General features: G+C 37.2%; 1 protein-coding gene across 4 annotated transcripts in view; it reads right to left on the bottom strand.

Moving 5' to 3' along the window:
• Positions 1 to 9013: 9013 nt before the first annotated feature.
• Positions 9014 to 16602, bottom strand: part of hdac7a (histone deacetylase 7a) — a 107783-nt gene continuing 100194 nt past the window's right edge. For all 4 annotated transcript variants that reach the window (XM_036592107.1, XM_036592109.1, XM_036592110.1 and 1 more), the window contains one exon: positions 9014 to 15897. In XM_036592107.1, the coding sequence (XP_036448000.1) occupies positions 15864 to 15897 (34 nt within the window). In that variant the 3' untranslated portion in view covers positions 9014 to 15863. The remainder of the gene's footprint in view (positions 15898 to 16602) is intronic.

Here is a 16602-nt window from a genome sequence, read left to right as displayed (position 1 = left end):
CTCACATGTACAGCCCTGAAGATGTAAAAATTACAGAAAAAAGTCTGATTTTATGCAGTGAAGTTCACTGTTTGTTGTGAATTCTCAAGCTAATGGCAATGTTAATGACTCATATTCACTTAAGACAGTGATGTGAATGGTTAGGGAAATGGAGCCTTGGTTACATTAAATGTTTTGAGGTTTTTTCTACTCTTATCCTGTGTGAATCTGTCATAAATATTAGAGCTGTGTTTCCTAACAGCAGACACGACTGTTTTTTGTTTATTGTTTTTTCTTTTTCTTCTTCACATATGCTGGCTCGTTTCTTTCTAGCTGCAGGTAGGAGGTAAAAAATGAGCTCTTAATATCACGCGGTTTGATGACGAGGCCAAAACACTCCAATAAGTAAATAAATCTCTGCTGCGTATGAGGTGTTTTCAGAGGTGTGAGGTTTTATATGCACACATAGTGTAAGGGTAAAAGGAGAAAACAAGATAAAAGAGATAAGAACAGTCATGAATGTGAGTGGTGCGCTTTAGGTTCAGTTAAAAGTCTGGATGTCCCACTGTCAGAGCCGTGAACAAAACACAGACAGACATTTATTGTGACTAAAAAGTTAAAAAATCTTTTGCTTCACAAGCTTTGGTGTTTGGTGATGTACAATATCAGTTTATATAACCCAGATTTAAATACTGTACAGAAGAGAACAAACGGATCCCTGTGGCTTTACATTTACATGCTGAAGCTCATGTACCTAAATTCATGTTGTGACAGTTACACAAAGCAACTCAAACTATCTATCTATCTGTCTGTCTATCTGTTTGTCTGCCTGCCTGTCTACCTGCCTATCTGTCTATCTATCTATCTGTCTATCTATCTATCTTTACAGTGTACTAAAGTACATTTGTATGCAGGCATCAACCTTTATTCACGATATGGTAAATTGTGAATTAAAGAAACTCTGACTTTTCAGATTTATATGCCTTAAAATAGTGTATAGAGAGAGAGAGAGAGAGAGAGAGAGAGCAGCCGCAACAACCACAACAAAAATGGCAGCCTACTAGTGGTCTATTTGAAATAACAAATAAAGTTTTTGCTTATTTTATTGATATTTCAACAGTACTGAAGAGTGTAGCGAATTAACATGTTGAGTATTTTGATTAATATGTTCAAATAAAGTAGTTTAATTTAAAGTAATATTTTTAAAATATAATTTACCTAAAATATTAAAATTTTTGTAATGTTATGCAATTTTCTTAAAATATTAAATTAAAACTCCAAAACAGGCCAAAATGATATTTTATTGCTACTGTCAAGAATTGCTACTGTCAAAATTAGTCAAGATTATGAAAAACATTCTTTTAGTCAGATGGGTCCAAACATTTCACTAAAACAGACAGAAACTGAACACCAAGCTGTTTTGTTCTGTAAGAGGACTTTTACATTTGAAATTAGCACTGGAATTCTGTTTCGGTCAAATAAGTACGACATTCTTGTGTGTTTTCTTTCACTTCACCCCAAAGTCCGTTTATTATTTTTGCGTGTACCAAAATTGAATTTATTCTATTTTCCAACCTCTCTTCATTCCTTACAATTAGAGTGTGAGGTTGTTTTTGTTGCTGTGATGTATGTAAGTAAGCTCTGTTCTGATTAGCTGCCCAGAGTTTGCAATACTATAAGCGCTTTTTTGATTGTTTGATTGATACGACTGCTCTAAAACATATTATCCACTCTGGACTTGTATGTGTGTGTGTGTATGTGTGTGTGTGTGTGTGTGTGTGTGTGTGTGTGTGTGTGTTTATACACTGTCAGGGTAAAAATCTAACTATGTAGGAACACTAGAGAAAAATAGGGGGAACCCAAAGTAAATAAAAGTAAAAAATGGACAATGTGTAATTACAATATGTAACGCACCACTAGTGAAAATGCTTCTTCTTTGTATTATTAATTTAATTAAATTTCAATTAATTCAGTTTTTCATTACAACAAAACAATTTGAGTGGAACATGGAATGTTTGAGATTTTAATGTGAATTTCAGAATTTTTGCATCTCTGCATTTGTTTGGTTTGTCCCCCTTTCACCTGGAAAAACTTATTTAAGGTGCACATTTAGACCTTAAAACCACTGTTGTACCTTTGAGGGAATATTTACATTGTTTGTACCTTGATGAACAAAAAATCAACCTGCACAGAACCTTTATTTCCAACAGTGTAGAAGACGTGTTGACTTATTTTCAGGCTAGAAAATTGAATATCACTGAATATCAATGTATTGAAATCATGAAGCTAACTCTGCTCAACTGACACCTACAGACTGATGCATTTTAACACCCTGTTAAGGTTTTCCTGACCTTTTTCATCTTTTTCCTGCAGATCCCTGCATCTTCCTGCCCTCCTGATCCAGTCTCAGCACTCAAAACTACTACACTCCTTCAGCAAAGAGAAAAACACGGATTTCACTCTCCACAGCAGAGCTGATCTGGAGCCTAACGCTGGACAAACACTTTCTGAAGTTTACTTTCTGAAGCCTATTGGAGCTGGATTAGTTTTGCCAGAGGAGACTGTGCAAATGTGATGTGTGTGATTTGTTTAGCCAATTGGTTCAGATTCAGATTCATTTAGACCACATAGAATTTGAAATGGTCAGCTCCACAATTATTACAGTCAGACTGTAAAACTACACACGCTGCAAATTCATACTGGATTAAAATCACTCCAGAATTATTACCATCAGACTGTAAAAACTACACACACTGCAGATTAATACTGGATTAAAATCGCTCCACAATTATTTCAGTCAGACTGTAAAAGCTACACATGCTGCAGATTCATACCGGATTAAAATCACTTCACAATTATTACTCAAACTAAGTGCAGATTCATACTGGATTGCAATCGCTCCACAATTATTGCCATCAGACTGTAAAAACTACACACACTGCAGATTCATACTGGATTACAATTACTTCAATTATTACTGTCAGACTGTAAAAACTACACATGCTGCAGATTCATACTGGATTAAAATCACAATTATTACTGTTAGACTGTAAAAACTACACACAGAGTAGATTCATAATGGATTAAAATCACTTCACAATTATTACTCAAACTAAGTGCATACTTATACTGGATAAAAATCGCTCCACAATTATTACTCAAACTACATGCAGATTCATACTGGAATTCCAGAAAGAACCCACCTTAAACTAATGCAGCTCCATTAGGACTTTAGCCTGAAGAATCAGTGAGTGACTGCTGGCTTCATCTCCATCTGGACATGGACTTTTGTAAATGGACTTTTTGGACGTTCCTCAAAGCAGCAGAATCCAGGAACCTGACTTAGACGAGTGCTTGTAGAGAAAACTGAGCTTCATGGCCATCTTTTAAAGAATGCTGCATAAAACGCCAGAGTGTATTCTGATTTATAACCACGTTACAATGTATAAAACTTCTTGTGCTTGTCATTCAGACACTCTCAAAACAGACGTGTTCCTTTTTAAACACATGCAGGACTGTGCAAGAGTCAGAGACCACCCTTCATCTCACATTCAGCCAAAACAACTGTTAACTACAAGTTATTCATTTTTCAGCATCAGGAAAAAAGCAGAAAACAGAAAATGACACAGCTGCCCCAACAGCCAAATCTAATCCCAGCTGTTCAAGTGTTCAGTGTGTCACTCTGTACCTTCATTATAGCTTTCATTCGTTTCAGGAGACTCACTTTCAGTTTCAAAAGAAATCTGCACACACACCTCCAAAGTTCAGTCTTAGAAGTTGGTTGATCATTTTCTGAAGTAATCAAACACATTCAGTGATGTTGAGGTCTGGACTCTGGGGTGGTCAGTCCATTGTTCAGCTTCTTTGTTTCATGTGTCTGCCTCATTTTCATAGTGAGGCTTCTTGACAGCTACACATCCTTTCAGACCCATAGCGCTGAGTCGTCTTCTCACAGTGGAAGGATGGACAGAAACACCTATGGATGTTTTCAGATACGAAGCAGCTTGATTTTCTCCTCTCTCCAAGACAAAAGCTTTAAGTGCTGTTTATCTGATGGGGGCAGTTTTGGAGTCTACCAGGTCTTCCAGGTGGTTGTGAGGAGTCCCATTTTCTATGTAGCTTTTAATCAGTTTCTGAACTTCAGTTTTGGAAACTCTTGTTTTTTCATTTTGATTTTATGCAAGTGGATTATCTAATATCTGATCTCCTCACAAACTTCTCCTCTAGCCTTTTTAGATGCAGAGAGAAAAGCACGAGGCAGTTAAGGTGAGTTTGGGTAGGTGTTTGTGTGAATGTTAGTGTATGTTTGAAGGAGAACAGAATGTCTGTGGTTGGTTTTAAGATTGGAAAGACTGGAAAGTTAAAGTGGCAGTATGTGCATGAAAGTAAAGAGGAGATATTAAACACTGATAGATATAATATCATAGTTAGAATTGGAAGCACTTGCTTAGCATTCTATTAAAGGGCTCATATCATGGAAGACAAGCAGTTTAGCTTCACCCATTCAGCCTACAGTAGTTTAGCCCCACCCATTCAGCATACAGCACAGCATTTAGCCCCACCCATTAACACTTATAACACTGAATTTATAAAGATTGTTTCGGACTGTTTTTTGAATGTGGCACAATACAGGGCAGCCAATCAGAACAGAGCTCATTTACATACAGTCTTAGGCAAAGGTTTGTGCAAATTCCATGTTTTGTTGAGAAAATAAGGCTATGTTCACATTACCAGGTTGAAGTGGCACAAATCCGATTTTTTGCCCTAATATGACTCAGATCTGATGTTTTCAGGGCTGTGTGGACACGCAAATCTGATCTTTTCAAATCAGACCTGAGCCACTTTCATACGTGGTCCTAGATCAGACACGTATCCCATTCATGGCCATGCAACCTTAATGTGAACGCTCAGATCGGAATTCATGTGCTTTTTTTTCCACTGCCTGTGCGCCATCATTCAGCGTTACAATGGCAACAGCGCCAAACAAAAGTTAAAGCCTGTAAACGGTGGAAAAACAACACTCACCTTTTTCACCTTCGTCTCGCTCTAATAATGAACAGCTGAGAGCTGTTCAGAGTTAATTACCTTCGCAGCGAAGGCTCGTTCTGACCGTTAGTTTGTTTGCTGATGATGCACGTAACGCACATGATTCATTCACGTGACGTTACTGAGTAGGACGTGTGCATGCGGGTCATTTCAGGACGCCGGTTCGTTCACATTAATGACAGATTTGAATCACTTACCTAAACGAGTGTGAACCATCATGTCAGAGGGATCGGATTTGAGCAAAAAATCGGATTTGAGCAATGAGGCTTGTAATGTGAACGTAGCTTAAGTTACACATCCTCTATGGAGAACAAATTTTTATGCACAATTACTGTTTATTTACTGAAATTTAACACATTGGAACATAAATATGGCCTGTGAGAAAGTTATGGCACATTTTACGTTTCATGTTTAATGTTTTCAGCAAATATAAACTATGCACTAAAATGTACAGAAAAGTGCCATAATTAAGTTTTGTCTCTTCCATTGTGTGTTTTGCATGTAAATCTTTGCCACTTTTGCATATGACTGTATGAAGTGAGATATATTGTTTTAATATTTCTGGACACAAAATATAAGTGGACTCCTAAAAAGATGTTTTTTCAAGGGTTCTTTAGTACAGGCAGTAGTTCTATTTAGAGCCATGAGTTCTGTTTAGACAATTGTGTTATATATGGTTCTATAAATTCTGCTATTGACACAAGCTTGACATTGTCACAATAGAAGAACCCTTTGTGGGGCTATATAGAATCATATACAACACATTCTCCACGATGAGAACCATTTCACTATGCAGAGAACCTTTTAAGCACAAAATTGTATGTACAGAACTTTTTGAAATAGAACCATTCCCTTTTACTAAAGAACCCCTGACGAACTTTTTTAAGGGTGTAGGATATTGGCTGTTTATTTATAAAGGTATAATGAAATATGAATAACCTGTTTTGATTGGAATTTGAATAAACGAAGGGTGGTACAGCGCTGCATTATTTTATCACATTTTCGGTTCCTTTTAATCCAGCCAGTGTGCAGTAACACAGCTCTAATCTGTGTTATAACAATGATAAATAACAGCATATTTTTTGATGTGAACACATTTTTGAGAGTGTACAGTGTTTTAAATGTAAAATGTAAAATCGTCGATGTTACGCTACATGTTCTGAAGCGAGTACATTTTGTTTGGATAAACAAAAATGATATATTTTGTATGTTTGAGGTAATAAAACGTTTACTTGTTTTCCACGTTATCTGACGGCTAAATAAAAAATCCTGATCTATTCAGATTACCATGGCTGTCTGTTGTCTTTTTGTTGTCTTATCGATGCTGTGAGGCCTCGTTAAGGCCTCGTTAAGCCCCAGACGTCCGTAATTACTCCATTAAGACGACGCGTCTGCTGAGCCAGACTTCACTAGCACATAAACTTGTTTTTTTTTCCTCTCTTCTGGTCGGAGGCTTCAATAAAGTCGTGTCTGCTTGGCAGGAAATCAGAAAGCGCTCCTCGCCACAAACGCGGCTCGCTCTCCTGTTCGCTTTTACGCAATTAGGTACGTTTATAAGACACATATTTGAAGAGGAGCATCAAGCTGGCGCTTCGAGCTCGGCCTGCTCAGCCACTATGGAGAAAAAAAAAGAGAAATTACAGCATATCAGTCTGCATATCGGAAGGTTTGAGCTCATTCTCTCGATTTGTTCATGTCTTCTTAAGTTCTCCTTTAAAGGCTCTTCATATAACATGATACCCAGAAGTGAAGGAGTGTGTCTGTATAAAGGTGTCACTTATTTACACTCAGAAAATCAACACCACCATGGAATTTGACAGGGGCTCTTAGACTTATGCAAAAAATATCCTCAAGGGTTCTTTAGTAGACAGTGGTTGTATATAGAACGATGAATACTCAAAGAACCATTTGCATGATTAAATGCGCCTCTGCATGGTGGAATGGTTCTTCAGATTGATGGAGAATGTGCGGTATATGGTTCTATATAGAACCTTTTTGAAAATGGTACTAATTGGATTTAGAAAGGGTTCTGCTATTGGTACACTGTCAAGCTCGTAACCTTTTTGGTGCTATGTACAACCGTATACAACACATTCTCCATCAGTCTGAAGAACGCTTTGGGCGTACAGATGTTTTTTTTGAGTTTTCATAGTTCTATACAGAACCGTTCTCTTTACTAAAGAACTCTTAAGAGTGTAAGTGTAAATAAGTTAACACATTCTCTATGGAGAAAACATTTTAATGCACAGTTACTGTTTATTAGCTGAATTTAACACATTGTAAACACACACACACATTTTCTAAACTGCTTATCTTTCTGGGTCGTGGGAGGGTGCTGGAGCCTATCCCAGCGGTCACTGGGCAGAAGGCAGGATACTCCCTGGACAGGTCAGTATATAAACAGTAATTGTTTATTAAAATGTGCAGACGTGTGTTCTCTGAAGAGGATGTGTTAACTTACTCACACATCAACAACAACATGGAATTTGACCAGGGGTGCACAAACTTTTGCATACAGTCATAAATAATAAGCTGAACAGAAAAAAAATAAATAACCGTCATTTTTAGCAGATTTAAAATGAGCGTTTCTGTTGGAACAGTTAAGCATGATTATGTTTTCAGCTGCGTGTGTTGTGTTATTGTTTTTTTACGGGCTTGTTTTTAATAAATAGTGTATAACAACAGTTATGAATAGTGACAATAATAACTGAAAGAGTGATAATGCAGAGAAACAGCCAAACAGCTGTAACAGTGTCTCAGTTAATGTGCTGATGTGAATGTTTGCTATTATTTATACATTTATCTGATAAGAACCTAATACTGCAATGTTATAATGCCATAAGCTCTATATACAGTTGTCTGCATAAGTTTAGGCACCCCTGCTCAAATTCCATATTGTTGTTGACTTTCTAAGTGTAAATAAGTTAAACATTCTCTGCAGAGACACACTTCTGAATATTTTAATATATATAATAATGCTTATTTACTGAATTTAACACAGTGAGGGGCAAAATGTGGCCTGTGCAAAAGTTAAAAAGCACTTTTTATATTATATGGTTTTACAATGTGTTAAATTCAGCTAATAAACAGTAACATTAAATTGTTTTCTCCATGGAGGATGTTTAACTTTTTTACTTTTTTACGCTCTTAAAAAAAGAGTTCTTTAGTAAAGACAATGGTTCTGTATAGAACCATGAGAACTTAAAGAATCATCTGCATGCTCAAAGCGTTCTTCAGATTGATGGAGAATGTGTTGTATACGGTTATACACAGCACCAAAAAGGTTACAAGCTTGACAATGTACCAATAGCAGAACGCTTTTTGGATCAAATTAGAAGTATTTTTTAGAAAAGGTTCTATATAGAACTATACATCGATCAGGCATGACATTATGACCACCTCCTTGTTTCTATGCTCATTGTCCATTTTTTCAGCTCCACTTACTATATAGGTGCACTTTGTAGTTCTACAATTACAGACCAGATCCACTCAGACCAGCGCAACACACACTAACACACCACCACCACGTCAGTGTTACTGCAGTACTGAGAATGATCCTCCACCCAAATAGTACCTGCTCTGTGAGGGTCCATGGGGGGGTCCTGACCACTGAAGAATTGGGTAAAAGGGGGCTAACAAAGTATGCAGATAAACAGATGGACTACAGACTGTAATTGTAGAACTACAAAGTGCACCTATATGGTAAGTGGAGCTGATAAAATGGACAATGAGTGTAGAAACAAGGATCATAATGTTATGCCTGATCGGTGTCTACAACACATCCTCCATCACTCTGTAGAACGATTTCATAATGCAGAGAAGCATTTAATCATGCAAATGGTTCTTTGAATGTTCGTGGTTCTATATAGAAGCACTGTCTTTACTAAAGAATCATTGAAGAGTGTAGAAAATAAACAACAAGAACATGGAATTTGACCCAAAGATTTTTTCATTGTCTGCTACAGCAAATAAACAGACAAACAAACTCTTCAGGCAAACAATATGCTTTCCGTTTTAATTAGGAAGAGAGAGACAGTACAAAATAGACATTCTTCTCTATACATACACAGGAATTAAAGGCCAATAAGAAATACAAGTAATCGTTAAGTACATGTAGGTTTGGAAAAGAGTCGTTCTTTGTTAATGAGATCCAGTTAGTGGAGAGCTGAAGGCACAGGGGTGAAGTTTTCTTTTTGGTCTTGGGTAAATATTTACACTGGAGAGCTTTAAAGAGGATAAAAATACAGGAGAAAATTAAGACATTAGTGGCTCAGCGGCCGACGAGTGTCTAGTCCTTACAGGCTGATAATAAAGCACAAAAATATAACCCCACCTTCGCTGTTTTCTGCCTCATCAAAAGCATAAGAAAGAGTACAAACACATCAGGAGGTATACCAAAACAGTACAAATGCACAAAGCTATCATAAAAATATACCAAAACATGTTTACTGTGTGACAGGAATATCAGCGCCCTCTAGTGAGTAGAAATGTAAAGCTAGCTACAGTTCGAACTGTCCGCCAATTTCCTTCAGTGGTGCTAAATTCAGGCCTCAAAGTGAGTGTAGATCGTGAAAATTTGGTATTTGTTTGCTATTTATTAAGTAAAAAAAGCATGAGCCCTTTAGGTGTAACATTTGTTCTCTAGGAGATCCTGAACGGTAAAAATCCGTCAGTAAGACGAGTGTTGAAGGAAATTGGGTACATTTTGGTGCACATGCACTGTTCTCCAGCCCCAAGGTTATGTGTACGAGAACAAATTCAGCAAAAGTAGGACAGATGAAGTGCAATCCCACTGATTTTTTTTAAATTTCAGCATAGCTGAGTGGTTCAAAAGTCATTCAGAGTGTTTTGGAGTGAAATGCTCTATTTTAGACAAACTTAGTCAGAATTGTTCACAGTGATGGCGATAGGAACCAGATGTCCACCTCTAAAACCTCCCTCACAGATATACGAGGTGGTTATGAATACACTGCCTGATGAGACCTTGTTTCACAATAGTTTTTGAGAAGATTTCATTGTTAAAATCATCAACATTCCATATAAAACTCAGAAGACACGTGTAGGTTCACTAGTGCTTTTGGATAGTAAATAAATTGTACATATTTGTGTTGTGGTCATGGCGACTGCTTTTTCCTATCACCACCACTGTAAAGAAATCTGAACCATTTCACACCAAAGCACTCTGAATTACGAAGGAATTTTGGTGGAATTCCTCTTTAAGGCTATACGTTGATCAAGTGTTTGTGCCTGTTTGCTGGTTTAGCATCCTACTTGTCATAAATCTCGACACATTTCAGCGCAGAAATGCATACAAACACAAATTTATGAGCACTTGAGCTGCTGGCGAGGACTGTTCTGTTTGTGACCCACTTCATCTGAACTCCACACAGCAAGACGGCTGTCTGGGTCGTCTATTTCGGCCTCGTCCGCTAACGCACGGCGCGTCCCGTCATCCATTTCGCATCAATTACAGTTACACAGTGTGCAGGTTCTCCTGGGCTGAGGCTAAAAACCCAGAGTCGTCACGACAACCTGACAGAGACGATATACGCTTCAACATTATGTACAGAAATCATACAAACACACAGCTATTCATAGTGGTTTGGTTAAAAGGCAATGTGGCGAAGAGCAAAAAGAAGGAAAGAGAATATAGAAAATATTCTAGAAATCTGGAATGCCAAAATTGGGAAAACACTGGCTGTCAAAAGTTTGAGGACATTTTGCTTTCTTTGGAAATCTGAAATTAAAGCATAGGATTAATCAGAAAGACTTTGGACTTTATAGAGATCCTCAAGGTACAATAACTAGACTTTTAGCAGAAGATGAATGACTTTTAAAGGGCCCATGTCATGAACAGCCTTCAAGTTTTTTTTTAAATATGAGAGTTTGATGTTGTTTGTAGTTTCAAAACCAGCCCCACCCACTCACAGTAAATTTATAAGGAGGGTTTCAGCTCAGACTGCTTTCTGAATGAGGCACAATACACGACAAATCACAACAGAGCTCATTTGCATATATTAGCCTTAAATGCACAGTAAGAAAAATAGCCAGTTTAATTCTGATGGTTAAAGAGAGGCTGAAAACAGTCAGATAGAAATGAATTAGGGCTACATAAAACCTCACAAATGTTATAAGTTGACCACAACAAAAATACAGGATATGGGCCCTTTAAAGATGCACCGCATCCTGGTTTTTAAACACATCAAAGCGTGTTCCATATAAAATCACTCAGTGTCGCTACCACACGTGATTTGGAGTGAGAGCATTTTCTTTGGACCTTCTGTAAATTAAAAAATAAAAACTGATTTCAAAATAATTTACATTTTTTCCAACTATCACATCCATGCCGTTACTATTCAGTTTAAGCAAGAAAAAATGTAAATGTTTCATCGCAATTTAGCTAATTTTAAGGTTAAATTAATTGAATACTATTTTTCATCATTTGTTTCTCATTATTCAAAGTCTTCATCATGTGATGCTAGTCAAATATCTAAGTTAAATATTTTAGATTCTTAAATCTGATTGGCTGCTGACAACACGATAAATTTCACGATCAACAGCTTTTAAGCTTTTATTGCTTTCATTACTTTAACTTTGGAGTTGGACTTTTATTCTATTTTTTACACATTTTTACTTCGTTTTTTGCATTTGGCCTGTTCTTTTTTTACTGCATTGTGAAACACTTTGAGCTGCATTTTAAACATAAAAGTTCAATATGAATATAGTGTCCTGTTATTATTATAATTGTTAATGATAATATTACTATTGTTATAAAGTCTTATATGGAAGCTCTTTTGGCCCAATGTACGATTTTTATCAGCTGTTGCTAAAGTTCTGAAGCTTTTTTGCAAAGAAAAAGGGCAACATCTATTTAGTTTTCAGTATTATGTCAAGTTATTGAAAAGTAACAGAAAACACACTAAAAACATTTTGACAAATTGTCCCCAAACTTCCGCAGGCAGTGTAGGTGAACTGTAGTGGACATCTATGGTATGTTTGTTTAGACGCAGCGTTTAGAGGTTCAGCGTTGTTGACATTTGGTCACCATGAGCGCTGGTGCGTTTTATCAGCTACACAAATTCAACATCTCTCCCGAAAAGGCGGATCTGTCAAAGAGAACGACAGCATTCAGACACTGAGACGAGAAAACTGATCACACTGTGACGGCTTAAATCAATAATCTACTGATAGACGCGCAAGGACAGCGTGAATACAGTAGCAGTGACAAGGCTGGACACCCTGTTCCTCAAGAACTTTTCTTATTTTTACTACTTTCCACCTTAGAATAACAGTGCAAATAAACTACTGTTGTTATATATTTTAGATTCTCCAATCTGGCTGCTGAGCTAGTTGTTGTGAGAGAGTTAATAAATCAAATTGTATCAAATTTTAGAAATAAATTTACACACATTTTAGTCATATATGGAGAAAGTGTATTTATCAACTTCAATATAGGAAAGAAAAGTGGTCAGTGCGCCCCCTGCTGTTTGCATTTAAATCATAGGCTAAGTTAATTAAATTGGGGGTGAACTTTACAGTTATTTAGAGTACACAATAATATTATAACATGTTCAAAACATATTCAGTTATATTCGACTTCACATCAATGATCAAATGGATAATTAACAAAAAAATGTATACGTCAAAATGAATGACGATTTCAAATGTTTTGAACGTGACCAGCAGATGGCGCAGTTCTGCACTTTCCCTCCTCACATTTGTCTTCAAAACAAAGTTTAAACACTTAAGCTTAAGTCTTTAGATCAAAATGTTTATGAAAAACATGCAGCCAGATGGGTCCAAACATTTCACTGCTACTGTACAGAGTTAAGCCACACCCACGTACGCATACATTACGCAGCTTTCGGAAACCGAAGAGTATACAGTATCTGGTTGAGTGATTCAGTGCACTGGTGCCAATTCTGGCTAACTGGTCGGTACAACATGATTATATTAACTGACGACAGTAGAAACGTAAAACACTGTTTAAAAAAAGACGTGGTTGATGCGCATTTTTAACATTACACACACAACAAAGCGAGCAAAAATCAAATGTACACAATTTTCCACCTTATCTCAAATGCCGTTGATTGGCCAAGACAGGTTTGGTGTCTGTTCCAGCAATCTTCAGTTTTCCAGGTGGTTGCTACTGTTTTTAGCTTTATGCTAACATACTTTAGTCCATGTTTCTAGATAACAGTGTATCATACAGTGTCAGAAACCACATAATCAAGACTATTAGACTCTATTATTGTTACTGAACACACGCTTTGAGGCGAGCAGTGATTTAGGCATGCCGTTAACTGTAAATCCACTGCTTGTTAGCTACATTAGCCTCGTAACTCCAGTGCTCAACTTAAGAAGAAAACTCCAGACCCCAAACATGTATTGGCTAATCAATAGCATTTGGCATAAGGGGGGTGAATTTGATTCTTTTCCCCAAAAAATCGCTTTAAGAGTGGCATCTGGAACATAGGTTACCAGCAGAAAACAACACAAGTCATTAAAAAACACTCTCAAAGCTTTCAAAAGTAACTTCTGAGTGCAGAGCATGGAAAGAAAACCGCATCCACAGGTTTAAACTGGTTCAAACTAGACTTTTCCTGAATAAAACATGCAGCGCAAAAGGAAAGACAAGTTAAGACATTTCTAGTTTTATGATAACTTGTATGGGATGTGATGTTCAGCGCATATTTTAACCTCCTGTTGAAAGGCAAGTACAGATTTTTGGTCAAGTGCAAAGAAATCCTGATTTGGAGACAAAAGAATGTAGAAAATGGAAGAGAAGACTGAAGAAGCTGAGATGTTTAACCCTCATGTTTGCTTTAAGAGCTCAAAAACACACTTAAAGTTCATCAGCTTTCATCATCGCTGCTTATGATTTTGGCTCGGGGATCCATTTCAGAAGGATTTGACTGAAAATAATATATACACACACACACACACACACATATATATATATATATATATATATATATATATATATATATATATATATATATATATATATATATATATGTATGTATGTCATCACTGTCATTGTAATGTTATAGTATAAAGATAAATGTTCCTTATTTTATATTAACCCCCTTAAATTCGCAGGTTGATTACACCCTAATTTATGCAAACTGACGTAGTATTCCTAAATTACAGAAGTGAAGAATGCAAGCCTGGCATGTAAGGGGTTAATGCAGCATGATTTTACTCCAATTAAAGTAAATATATATAATTTTGATCATTTCTATTGGTCTATTTTTCAAGAAATATTCATACAATGTAGCTGGAAAAATGTAAGTAAGAAAAAAGTGAGTTATGAGGTTCTGAAATCTGTTATTTGTTCATGTAAAGTCTAAATATCACAAACATATTCATTATTTGGTGGAATAATAATGCTTGATGGTCATTTCTGAGTTTTCTGATTTAATCTGTTGTTGGAGTATTGTCCAAAACAGACTAAACTAGTTTTTCACTCATATTGGATATGTGACTACAGAGAGGGATACTGACTGGTCAGCTGTAATGATGATGCCACCATTGTGATGATCTGTTGGAAATGATCTGATGGAGATGCTATTGCTGTTCATGTATGGCCATATTTATGCTTATTTATGGTCTTTCTGAAATGTGCAGCTACTTTGTGATGAAACAGAGGCTTTTAATAAGGACAAAAGAACACAGTGAAAATGAAAATGGGCTAATTCTAAATTCATTCTTATTAGTTGTACATTTAGCCACCCAATGAGGAAATAAATGTATGTAATTAATGGAATTACTTCAATTTTGGCAAAACTTGAGGGTTAAAGCTGCTCAGCCTGGTTTACTTTCTATTCGGAGAGATAAAAGTCTCCCCTGGTCAGCGAAAACTCATATACAGTGGTCACAGAGTAGCGCAGAGCAACTCGGTGTGTGTTTTTGCATGAACTGAAGCTGCATTTGGGCCGAGTGTGCACGAAAAGCAGCGTTTAACACTTAAACACACTCAGCCGGTGAGCCACGGATGAGCACCGACTGTGACTGAACTGAAAACAGTTCTGCTTTGCTTCATTTAGAAAAAAAAAATGATCTAATGTTATGTAAATAACTTAGACCTTTTTTGTCCCCGAGGTCTGGAATAATAAAACAAAAAGAAACGCTATGTATCATAGTTCACATTATGGAATGCACAGTGCAAAAAAATAACAATAACAAAGAATAAACAATTTGTCCAAATCTTCCTTCTTTTTTCTTCTTTAGTGGTTAACGTCGTGGACGAAATGACATCATTGATAAAAAAGAGTGAGGACCCACTTTTGTGGTTGCCAGGCGCTAAAAAATCCCCCCCAGGGATTTCCTCACATGCAAAACAGTGATGAGAATGAGGAAGGAGCAAAATGACTCAAAAGTGAGTTTTGTCTTCAAATCCTGCTTCTCATCTCCAGCAAAAGTGGATCGGTCCATTCCACAAGGCACAGGGGAATAAAACGGAGAGTAATCGCTCAGGAATGCCCCTGTTTAGGGTCCGATTTGCAGTTAAAAAAGAAAAAAAAAAGGTGAAAATGTGTCACCTTCTAACATGTCAGTGTACGGATCTGGGAGTGGATGGAGAGAAAGTTCCGGGTTTTTCCGAAGACTTCCGGTTAGCTTAACCACATTGCTCTACTGACACACGGTCAATATAGAGCCTAGGAGGAAGTAGCATAGGAGTAAAACAGGAAGTGACGTCGCCACAGCCCCTCCCATCGAAGGCACTGCTGGTCCTAAGGCAGCGAGAGAGGCTGACTCTCGCAGTCATGTGACATGGAACTCCACTGTGATTGGACAGCCGGATGGAGGGAAAGTGGACATGGGGCCTACAAGGCCTACTGGTCGTGCTCCATAGGCTCATCAGGGAGGCTGAAGGTGAAAAGAGAGAGAGAGAGATAGCCATGATTTTACGTTCAGTTTTTATTAGAAACACCTACCTTATACTTACACAAATTGGCCACTTTATTAGAAACACTTACCTTGCACTTCGACTAACGGGCCATTTTTTTAGAAACACCCACCTTATGCTTCCACTAACTGGCCACTTTATTAGAAACACTTACCGTGTGCTTCCACTAACTGGCCACTTTATTAGAAACGTCTATCTTGTACTTATACTAACTGGCCACTTTATTAGAAACACCTTGTACTTATACGAACTGGCCACTTTATTAAAGACACTCACCTTGTACTTCCACTAACTGGCCACTTCATTAGAAACGCATACCTTGTGCTTCCACTAACTGGCCACTTTATTAGAAACACCTACCTTATACATCCACTAACTGGCCACTTTATTAGAAACACTGTAAATATCCACTTACTACGAAAACATTACAGTATGTGAAGGTGTTTTGAACAATCAGCTCAGCCTTTGGCACCAACAGAACTGTTAGACAAATTGTGCATCAGCAGATGATCTACAGTCTGTAACTGGACACCAGCGAGGTGAAGCTACAGGGGAGGGGTCTCTGATAAAGTGGCCAGGAATGTAACACTAACAGACTGCAGAAGAAAACAAAGTGGTCTAACAATGATTAAGTGAAAGGTGTCAGGGTGAACGTTTGGGTGTGA

The sequence above is a fragment of the Colossoma macropomum genome, unplaced genomic scaffold, assembly GCF_904425465.1.
Source record: "Colossoma macropomum unplaced genomic scaffold, Colossoma_macropomum, whole genome shotgun sequence".
Lineage (NCBI taxonomy): Eukaryota > Metazoa > Chordata > Actinopteri > Characiformes > Serrasalmidae > Colossoma > Colossoma macropomum.
Note: the sequence above shows the minus strand (reverse complement) of the source record. Positions and strands in the feature narration are given on the sequence as shown.